The sequence below is a fragment of the Vanessa atalanta genome, chromosome 12 (genome assembly GCF_905147765.1).
Source record: "Vanessa atalanta chromosome 12, ilVanAtal1.2, whole genome shotgun sequence".
Taxonomy (NCBI): Eukaryota; Metazoa; Arthropoda; class Insecta; order Lepidoptera; family Nymphalidae; genus Vanessa; species Vanessa atalanta.
Window position 1 is genome coordinate 5,635,711 of NC_061882.1, and position 12,254 is coordinate 5,647,964.

At 31.2% G+C, this 12,254-nt stretch overlaps 1 protein-coding gene across 1 annotated transcript; it reads left to right on the forward strand.

Annotated features, from left to right (window-relative positions):
• Window positions 1–392: 392 nt before the first annotated feature.
• Window positions 393–10,339, forward strand: LOC125067668 (formin-like protein 5). The gene is made up of 13 exons (XM_047676375.1): window positions 393–678; window positions 2,125–2,397; window positions 2,468–3,726; window positions 4,053–4,170; window positions 4,428–4,613; window positions 4,907–5,091; window positions 5,517–5,683; window positions 5,979–6,085; window positions 7,097–7,207; window positions 7,471–7,559; window positions 8,344–8,428; window positions 9,127–9,256; window positions 10,199–10,339. The coding sequence occupies exons 1-13, from the start codon at window positions 515–517 to the stop codon at window positions 10,223–10,225; spliced, it is 2,901 nt and encodes a 966-aa protein (XP_047532331.1). The 5' UTR covers window positions 393–514; the 3' UTR covers window positions 10,226–10,339.
• Window positions 10,340–12,254: the final 1,915 nt, after the last annotated feature.

Below are 12,254 nucleotides of genomic sequence, written 5' to 3' on the forward strand. Positions count from 1 at the left end.
TGCAAATTCCCGGTAATATGTGAAATAATTAACAATTTCTTAATACCTCAATAATTAACACCTATTAACGTGTCAGTTTGCACCACCGGGAACTCATATCCGATTTTGATTTTGTATTCACTTTAGTTGAACATTTCGTTAGGCTCTATCAGCCTTTTATTTTTCTTTTAATCTATAATCATACAATAATAGGGTACAATACAGTATAAGTGTCTCTAAAATATTACCCATATTATTTTAGCATATTGGTTATAAAATATATTTATTTATATAAAAGAGTGTTTATCAGTTTTCACATAATTTATTGTGATTCTGACATTTATATCCAAAGAGCATTAAGCCACAACTTTTTGCTATATCTGTATCGCGCTTTGACATTTGTTACTGACATTTCAATTTTTAATTAAATTTCATGTTCCTAAGACCCAAAGTCAAAATGGTGTACACACTGTTAAATTAGGGAAATCATTTGAAGTTTTAACTTATTGTTCAATTTCTCTTGATTATTGCAAACATGATTAATTTTAAAGACACCAAAAATAAATCTGCTCTAAGTACAAGATGGGCGCAAATGTCGAAACAAGAACAAATCATCGAAAAAAAGAAAATGGAAATTCAAGCCAAGCTACAGGCCCAAAAGCAAGCTGCTGCTTTAGCGGCTCAGGCTAAACTATCTAAGTATTAAATGTTTCTATTATTTTACTCTTTAATACTCCTCAAAGCTTTTTTGTATTTTTCAAATTGAGTAATTCTAAAATAAAGTCTTGCATGTACTGTATAAATTATATCACTTATATTTTATCTTTTTACTATATACTTATGTTTTATCTTTTTTACTCATTATTATTTAAATATTACAATGGATAAACAGTTACTTTTGAAATGAGTAATGGGTGTTATATAGTTTTTCAACTAACATTAAAATAAGGAAGTTCTCAATGAAGAGTCTATATTTCTCATTTTTGACATTTTAATCTTCGAGGATTGTTTATAATGGCAAACAATAAAAGTTATAATCAATAATTAATATAACATTGATTGACTTTCTATTTTTCAAACAATTGTTGTTTAAATTGTATATATATTTATATTTGAAACAACTAAGAATTCACTTCAGTGCCAGCTGTGATTTTTGTGTGTTTTATAGTACACACACAAACATTTTGTAACAAGTTTTTGATATTTAAAATAGAACATCCTTTAACAATTTTTGAGATCCTGTTGTAAAAGTTGTGATAGTAAACATTGCCCCAAAAAATAACTATTAATCCTCTGTAGTCAGGTGTAAGTCGTTTACATTGCCCAATCATTTCTTTTTCATTTCAAACCAGTTGAGGCAAGAAAACTAAATGAAGTGAATATCTATATAGCACTAGGAATCCAAATAAAATGGTTATTTTTATATACAGTTCTATTCAATACTAGGCGTTAACTGTCTACTTTGCTGAGTATTCAATAAAAGAAAAGGTGAAAGGATCGATAGAATCTAATAAAATAATAGCCTATCTATGGACAATTCCACATCTATTGATCATAGTTGTAATGTAATTGAAGTCCAATAAAAAGAAAAAACATTATAACAATAATATAGTAGTTATTCTTTGGGTGTTGTAGTTAGATTAATTAAATGAGAATAAATTTGTTATTCTTGGTCATTATTAATATACAAAGTATTAAAAGCATTTTTGAGATTTGTTGCATTGTATTGCATTGCATTTAAATAATTGTAATTAGTCCTTATAAATTTATTTTGTTCTTACTTATTCAAAGTTATTATCAGTAAGTTTTAGGACTATATATATGCATCAGTTCTTTTTTTTTGTCATAAAAATATTCATAAATACAGTTTTTATATCTTCAAATAGCACAGTTAATATTATAACTGTACTTTAAAATCACATATTATTTTTGTGAGTTAGATGTTTCTAAAGACTTGCTAAGTTGTTCTACCTATATATATTGTATATTATTATATAAAAGACTAATAATAATAATAATCTATATGCAAATTGTAAATACCAATACTGTTAATTATATTAGTGGAAATGTCTTATGGTTTGCATAATAAATAGTTCTGTAGTATAGATGATAAGTGAAGGTGATAATTTAGCATTTCATTTTCAGTCCCCCTGTGACAGATGAGAAAGGATCACCAAATATTTTCTCAAATGATGGTAGTTTCATGAGCCAATATAAAGCTCTCCTTGAAAAGCAAAGTAAAGAAAAGCAAGAAAAAGAAGCAAAAGAAAAAAAGGAAATTGAAGAAAGTCAAAAGAATAGTAATGAAAATAAGGATACATCAGAAACAAATCCTATACAAGAAGAAAGTGATGCAATTGATGGTTTTGATCAACACAATCATAATATGAATGAAAGAAGGCCAGATAGAGGAAACAGGTAGATCTCTATACACTATAATATTGTATTATTACCATTTAATACCTCATCGTTGATATTTTATATTCAGGGACCGGCACAGGCGATGGAATGACAGAGGTCGTACCCGAGCCCACAGCCCCATGACTCCAGTTATAGAAGATAGAAAGAAAATGACTGATACTATAAATATCCCACCTTTAATGCAACTTAGTGTGCAACCTCCTGATGATCAATCTCCACCACCCAATTCTCATAACAATCGTTGGGATTCTCGTGATGGTCCTTCTCCTAATGAGGAATTTGACATAGAAAGTCAGCAAGACAGTTCTCTTGACCAATGTCCTGATTCACTTCCAATGGGATCAGGCCCAATGGTGTCTGGCCCAGGGCCAATGGGACCAGGGCCAATGGGCTTCGGACCAATGGGTCCTGGACCATTAATGCCGAACTCTATAGGTTCAGGTCCCATGGTTGGCGGTCCGATGGGACCCGGTGCAATGGGCCCAAGATCAATGGGGCCCGGTCCTATGGGTCCTGGGCCGATGGTCACTGGCCCGATGGGACCAGGGCCAATGGGACCTGGTCCAATGGGTCCTGGACCCATGAGACCAGGGCCTATGGGTCCTGGACCGATGGGACCCGGACCGATGGGTTCTGGACCAATGGGACCCGGGCCAATGGGTCCCGGACCAATGGGGCCTGGTCCAATGAATCCCAGAAACATGGGTCCTGGCCCCAATATGCCTTCAGGTCCAAATATGGGTCAAGGATCTAATTCAGGACCTAATGGGGGTCCTATGATGGGACCTAGGGGACCTAATATGCCACCAATACCCCCATTTATGGGTGGTCCTCCGAATTTTCCAATGCCTCCGAATTTCATGGGTCCTAGTGGACCAGGAGGCCCTTGTGGTCCTGGTCCGATGCCACCAAACATGTGCCGTCCTAATATGCGAGCACCTGGACCAAATGGTCCAATGCCACCATTTTTTCCTTTTCCTAATTCTCAAATGCCTGGCCCTAATGGCCCACCCAATTCAATGAACTCTCCTTTTGGGCCTAATGGTCCCAACTTTGGCCCGCAACCCCCGTTTGGCCCTAATGGCCCAAATTTTGGACCAAATAATAATGGCCCACCGATAGGGCCTCCTAATATGCATTTTATGCAACAAAATTCTTTACCCCCTAATTCTATGACCGAATCAAAACCTTTGGATAATATACCTCCACCTGAACCAATGAAACTTCAGAACATTCCACCTCCACTATCAATGTCCCTCAGTCACATCCCTAAACCAAATGATGTGGAACCAGGACACATACCGGCACCACCGCATTCTATGCAAGGTAAACACTTATAAAAGTATACATATAACTTTTCCTACCTTCGTACTATTTATAAAATTTTTGTGACAAAAATAGTACAAAGGTGTTCAGACCTCTCAGAACTGCCAAAACATCAAGTTCTATGACTGCGATTACTTTATTTTTCGACTCATTGATGCATTGCGTATAAGTGTAATGATTGTTGTCACAGAGCTTGGATGCAGGAGGTCAGCTAGCGTGTACTTCATAGTACAATAATTTAAATGTGAACTGAGCTAATCTGGTTGCTCAAGCAAACCAGTTCTTTGGAGCGGCCGTAAGACAAAATGTTGACTCGTGGTGTGCAGTTCTCTCTGCAGATTCGTTCCCGCCGTCAGTTCAGCGAGCCGCCGCCGAGGTCGCAACCAACGGCGACCACTGGGAAAATGTCCTGAAAGCAATACACTCACAAGACCAAAATATGTGGTAATGCCACTGTAGCCAGTTTTGATTCCGACAGGAGGATACGTGCTGTATTCATTTTTATATTACATACTGAACATATATTACAATAATTTAGTCTGGAGCAGCGTTGCCGTACTATATGATTACCTCTTACTTCCTAAATTACATCGGTGTAGACGCAACACTGTTTCATGAGTATATTTTCAGGTTGTTTAACCTAACAAAACATTTATAACGCTTTTCTATTGACGTTAGATTTATATGAATTATATTTCCAGGTTTCTGCATAATACGAACTCGAATGAGTATAAGGCGTATAGGGATCTCGTGATAAAGATACGGTGCGAAGGCCCGGGTGACAGAAAACCTGAGATCAAGCCCGAAGACAAATACGAGCCTGAATTCTCCTTAGAAGACGACGATAGCAGCGACAACAAATATATAAAGGAGGAAATGAAAGACAAGTATGCTAATGTTGAATTTTGGTAATAATATATTCAATAAACACTGGTTGTTTTTTACATGCTATGACATGTTTGGTAGAAGAATGGGTACATTGATTTATGTGTTTCTATTATTAGTAATTTAACATGTAACAGGAGACAAATAATTGTGTAACCATATAGCTACATCACAAAGTTAATTGGGTTAAGCATAGCCATATAGAAGAACTATAGTACTTGCTGAATAATATATATATTATTTTAATAAAAATGTATCTTCTTATCTCACTTAAATTCTCTTCTTTTACTTTCAGTTATGATGTATATTCAAATCAATACTCGAGTAATGTTAAAAGGGAACAGACCAGCTCTCAGAGCGACGATGATTCTGACCCTAGAAAGGAGCGTCGTAAGAGGAAGAAGTCACGTTGGGGAGATGACCCGCCAGTAGATATAAAACCACCGGGCGTGGCCACACCATTACCAAATTCCCTTCCAGGTAACGTAAATTGTTGATCTAATTTGACATGTTGGTAAAATTTATTTATACAAATACTCCTGTTAAAAGTAGAAGTCTTTGATTTAAAAAATGCAAATGTATAAACATTAGATTTTCTTAGTGGTAATTTTCAATAATAATCAGTTAAAAAATATATTTACTTGTTAAATAATCCTGGAAAAATATAATGTTATGGACATTTTATTGTTAATGTATCCTTGTTACACATATAATTATCCCTTTACCATGTTCTGAAGAAGCTGTTTGAGAGATTATTTTAAAAGTTAACTTTTCTGATATATCAATTTTTATGTTTCTTCTCTTTTCACTACTTTTTTAATGATGTAAATGATGATGTATGACACGCATTAATTTTAAATACATACAACTTACATATTAATATAATTATAATACTTACATTCCAGGTGCAAAATTATCAAAGATAGACGAAGAAGGCTTAAAGCTTACAAATGTCAATCGTAATAATCAAGCGTTAATGCAATATGCAATGACTAACTATGGTACTACTAACCTAAGTGTGGAGGATTGGAAAAAATGTGAAGATAATTTCAAACTCAATTTACTGTACCAGGTATTATGGATGCAAAGCATTTGACATTTTTATTGATTAAATAGCTTAGTTTGTATATCCCATTTCTATTTAAAAATCGTTTTGTTAGTGGGTCTATTAGACATCTATTATTTTCATTGTCTTTGGTAAAATTTTAATCTACAAAAGAAGTAAAAATTATTATTTATTATTAATTTAAGTGAGAATTGTACATACAAAATGAAAAGTACTTCCACAACTGGCCAAAGATGCTTGATAAGGATTTAAAAATATAATTCGATCAAGATATTAATATTAGCTACTTTCTAATTTTAAGGATATGTTAAAAAAAAGGCAAGAAGTAGAGCGTTTGGCGGCCGCTGGCAAACACAAGTACGAGTATGACAGTGATGAAGATACCTCAGAGGGAACATGGGAGCACAGGTATGTTTGAACCAAATAATAATAATACAAGGTATGTTTTGGTTGCCTATGTTTTTCACATTACATACCAGACAAGTTATAGTTTATATAAATATGTATGCTATATTTATATGTAAGTCTGGGATGTCATGGAAATTTTCGGTCTGGATAATATTGATAGTACCTTGAAAGTTTTTAGGTAAAAATTAGCAATATTGTCAGTACATAGAAATAGCACACATATCAAATACCTAAACAATGTATACACGAAATGTATGATTACGGTACTACTGTAAGGTATAACCTGTGCCAGTTACGTGAGATAAGTAATAATATTCAACTATTTATTTATGTAGCACAAAACTAATAACAATAAGTAAAAACAAAACATTATACAAAAATAAAGCTAGACTAAGTTATATCACTCCGTGTGCACAGACTGCGTAACTACTAGCTAGTGCCTAACTGGTGCTATTCAATAAAAAATACACAAAGATTATGTTCGTAGCTTTATGTGAGTAGAAAAAAAAAACTATGAATATAGTTAATATTTATTCTATTTAGTAAAGAAGTGCTTCAAAATGTTATTTATCATCGGTATAATTTTGGTTTGGAAATGTTCAGTAATATTCCGTATATTAGCAACCATAATGTTTTAAATATATTATAAAGTGTTACATTAATAAATTCGGAGTGTAAAAAAATTAGCCAATAGTCAGACAAATTAAAGGTTTTAATTAATTTAGATGGTATATTCATATACTTGTTTAAGAAATATCACAGGATAGAGCATATGGATAAATAGACATAGTTTAAAGACGAAAACGAATTGCCGTACACCCGAAACAAATATCGGCCTGATAGGCTAGTAGTAGTGATAGGATAAGGTTGTTGTCAAATGTTTTCAGTTTACGAACTCAGTTTAAATTTAGATTTCTCACATACGTTATATATTATGTACGTATACATTCTGCATACATATAAAAACAAAAATTTAATCTATTACAATATACATGTACGAATATGTTTTAGATTGCGTGCCAAAGAAATGAATGCCACGGAGAGGTGGGCAACTGAACTTACAAAGCAAGCTGCAGGTAAACATCATATTGGTGACTTTCTTCCACCCGAAGAACTAAAAAAGTAAGTTTATTGATACAAAATCAGTTTTTTTTATATATTCAAAACCAAAATGCATCAAAATAATTTGCCAATAACATAAATAGCTTTATTTACATAAGAATTATCAACATTAAGTTCTTAACTATACACAAAGAAGATTTGAAAATAGTGTATAAATAATCACTGCATAAAAACATATTGTAGATGTATGATTTATTTATTTGTATCGCATTAAAATTAGTTTATGTTAATAATATTGAATTATCCTGAAATACTTTTTACAGATTCATGGAAAAATATTCAGCAGTTAAAAGTGGCAAAGAGCCAGACTTGAGTGATTACAAGGAATACAAGCTTAAGGAAGATAATGTTGGTGAGAAACACTTGCTTTTATTACAATATTTATTAATAATGTTATAAGTAAATGTTAATTAATACTTCTTAATAATATTGGGAAGGATATGTTTCGGAAATAATGTCTGCATAGACTGACAAATGTGAATATGTCATTAAATGTTGTTAAAACCTATACACTGCATCAATAAATGTACAATATTTTTATGAATATTTTATATTTGCGGCGTATAAGTCAATAACTGCGTAAGAATAATATTTATAATTCCTATTAGAACTATTTCTTAAAATTAATTTTAAATTGATTGTTTTTTGTTTGTTTACTAATTTGATCCTCATGAGTAGATTGTCTTAATTGTATTAAAAAATAACATGGTAATATTATAATCATCATATAGTTACAAACATATACTACATTGCAATGGCAGGAAGTATACATATAAACAAAGCTTAGATGTACATTTATCATGCGATTTGATAATAGCATTATATACAAAAAAATGGTCGAGAAATGCTTAACTTAAAATTGTCGACCTCGATTTTCTATGTGCGTTCGCCACCATTTTGAAAAAGGGGTTGAATTTAGTTTTTTTAGCCCTCACCACAATATATTCAAAAACCAGCCTTCTCGGTTCGTTTGTATTACCAAATGTATATAACTGTTTTGTTCTTGATTAATATATTATTTATAATACATCACCATTTTTTATGTTAACTACTTATAGCCACTTCAATTTTGGCTGACTTTGTGAATGTTTTTTTTTTCATGAGTTAGTAATGAATACCACATAATTATTATTTAGGTTTCAAAATGCTGCAGAAACTTGGTTGGAATGAGGGTCAGGGTCTCGGTGCTGAAGGGACTGGTATTGTTGATCCGATAAATAAGTGAGTAAAGAGATTATTAAAATTCAATAAATGTAAGAATCAAGTAGTCGCAATTTTTTTTTTTAATTTAATTTGAAGAGGTTCAGATGCGCCTTTTGGAAAACTAATTTTATTCAAAAGCAATTTATTTTTTGTTGTACATATATCGTTTAGTTTAGATAAATAAGAGTTTCTTAGAATGGTCTGACTCCTTCAATGCCTCTCTAGGCTTCGGCAGATTTATAATCAGATAAGTTGATTGATTTATTGATGATCTCAGTATGTATACATTCTAAATGCTTGAGAAGATGTGATGAAAATTTGTAAATATAATTAATATAAAATTTTACAAATGTAATTACATAGAATATTTAGAATAATTGTTCGTTGTATATGTATACTATCATTTTACCAACTTCCCCGTCTGAACAGCAGACACAATACTTGAACAATATCATTGAGTCATAATTGTATGAATCATGCGACGGGAAAGTGTTTATAATTTAATAAATAAAACCATAATATAATATTTAATTAATCATTTCATTTCATCATCGATCATTTCGAATATATTAGTTTACTTTCAGTTAATATAGGGAAATTACATCTCAGGTCTGTACTGTAAGTTTCGCAGGTTAGAAAGAGATAGAATAAATATTAAAATTTTATATTGTCTCATAAAACTCAGGAAGCTTATGAATATTTTTTTTTTCATTTAGGGCTAACCAGCCTGTAGCTAACTTAGGATTAGGCGCATCGACATCGGACGTGGTGTGTCCTGAAGACGATGAGTTTGATGCGTACAGGAAGCGAATGATGCTCGCATACCGCTTTAGGCCTAATCCTTTGGTAACTAAACTTTATTCAATATTTAATTAAGTTTCGTTTAGTTCTGGTGTAGAATAGAGACATCCGCTACCGTCGGATTATTGTCTGTACTTTTTCTTGCAGTGTGATAACACATACTGAACTTCAATTTAAGTAGTACGAGGGCAAGCGATAATGATAATTGCATGATATGATAAATAACATTATTGTTTGTAAATTGAGTTGTTTAAAGTTCACTTTTCCGTGGCGGAGATCAAACTGATTCGTATAATGAGTTTGTCGGTAGTTATTTCATCGTGAATAGATCATAAGTCAATGTATGTTCCTCAATAGCTTTGCCGATTTTGATAAAAAAGTAATAATATAATGTTTAATCAGTCATGGCTGGTGGTTATGATGACTGTATTTCATTTTAAGCCCAATAGCCTGTTACTTTAATTTTTAATTCTACAGCGCGGGGCTAATTTTGATTTGAAAAACAAATCCCTGAAAGTGAAATAAGCATATAAAATTGGGGTATACTAAATATTAGTAGATATCTTTGCCAATTGTGAATTTATTTAATTGAATAGATTACATTTTCATGATTCCATGCACATTGCTAAAAAAAATCCACCACCAAAGATGAAAAGCTGTTTTAAATTCCTAAGATGTGTTGATTCACTTGAGTAGCCCATTCAGTAGGGAATAGTCATATTTAATGTAGATATATCACTAAAATTTCAAAAATAAAATTATTATTTATAGAAACCAATTTATCTTAAACAAATACGTACAAGTATTTGATTAATAATAATAATTAATAACTTTAAAATAATATTTAAATTTTATTAACATATCTTACATATCGTAGAAACTAATTTCGTAGTCGTTGTAAGTTAAGTTTGTGTGCATGCATCTTTATACAGTGATATTAATTATTTACCCTTTTAATTATTGAAGAATATTATGTGTTATTTACAGAACAATCCACGCCGACCTTATTATTAAGAAAGAAAAAAGCAAGGACTTATATGGGAAATAGAAATAAAAGTACAGTTTTGAAGTGTTGAATTTATAATTATATAAATGTTTAAACATAGCATATTTAAGATAATACACAATTTTTTGTGTAATTATTTTGATGAAACATAAAATATATTTCTTATCACAATGTATCAAATTATTTTTAGTGATTAGGTATGTTTTTGTGTACAAATGTTTAAGATTTTTCCATATTATTGATAGTTTGGTGAAGGCAGCAAATGAAATGTGTTCCACTGCTAAGATTTAAGGCTTTACCTTCAAATGGGGTGATTATAAAAATAGCTGCGTCCTCTTCTTTCCAATGTTAAATTCATTACGAGAGAAAGAAAGGAATCTATGTTAACCTTAATGCCTGCTGAGCGTTTATAGATAAAGCCATAAATTTATATACACTAGAGGTTTCTTCTTTATATATAGTTTATTTTTTGTCAAATATGTAACATTTACACGAGTTTCGACACATTTTAGTAAAAATGTCAAAAAATTATTTCATATTGTAACATCAATTTGATATCTTAACATACTAGCGACTTAACTTACACCTAGACAACATAACAGGTATATGTTGTGTATTAAATATATACACAAAATATAATAAAAAATAAAACAAAATTTCAAAGCTTACTTTGGAAAATATTTGGTGACTAGCGAATAAAAGATACTCATTGTTTAAACCCTTTTCCGAATAAGAAGGTTTTCAGCTTGTTTCATTTCGAATTTAAGTTATAATAAATAATAATGTGTAATTTGAACCTAAATGAATTCCAATAATCTCCAACTGAAAACCTCATCACAATTAATGGCTACAATTGTGTTACTATGTATATATATATTTTTTAAATATCTATCCCGTCGAATATTTATTAATGATCTGTCTTCACGTGCCGACTTATTTGTTCGTAAACTTGATTACACTGTGCAGCTTGTATTTTAATGTACGAAAATGATATCATCCGGAATTTTAGGGTTTGTGCTTAGCTCAATCATACATCATAAGCGTGTAAACTAATTCGTACAGTCCATGGTAAAAAAATAATATCAGAAATGAATCGTAGCTCGTACGGTTGGCAAAAAAAGTGTTTGTTTTGCAAACCGCTAAAATATACTCGTAATAGCTGTCATGACATTATGACGTCAGAATGATTTGTTTATATGCAGTATGAATTAAGAAGGGACATAATAATGGAGCAATTTTGATTGTTTCATGAATACGGGCTATACGAAGAAACTCCAATAATATATAATTTTTTTCTGTTAAGAAAACCTTGACTGATTTGAAACCCATCGTTTTTGCAAATCGAATTACAATACTGTAAACTATCCCGAAGGGCATTTTTTATTAATGATTATAAGAAATGGTTCTAAAACATCATAGCGTCATCTCAAATATAACATTAAAAAAAAAAAACAAAATATATAAAAAATATATGTCGAAATAGACCACTTTTATTCCTTTTTTGATGTAATAAATGTTTTTATTCTATTAAAATTGTTAGTTATAAGAATGAAGATCCAAATTATTATGTAGTTAGGTAATCTTTTAAATATATTAAGAACTTCCCTTTTGTATTATATACTAAGATTTTATTAACAAGTACAGGTATTGTTTATTTTTAAATAAAAATTAAGAAGTCATCATTTGTTTTATTTATATACGAGTGTTTGATATTTTATGACTTAAAAATCTACTATCCAATTCGAAAGCTCATTATTAATATATAATATATAGAGACGAATTATCTTTGTAAAATAATTTTTAGATTTTGTAGAAAATCTACGCAATTTCAAGAAGAAATGACGAAGTAATCGATTCTGGTATCAGTCCATTCGTTTCACCGCCATTAAGTTAAGACAACAAAACTTAAGTATACAATTTTTTTTCAGCATTTTGAGCGTTCGTTCTTACATGGTTATCACGCCGATTGAATTAGCAAGGAATCTAGAATTTCGTCATTGGTGAATGGCGGTACATTGACTGTAACAACTCAGGCGC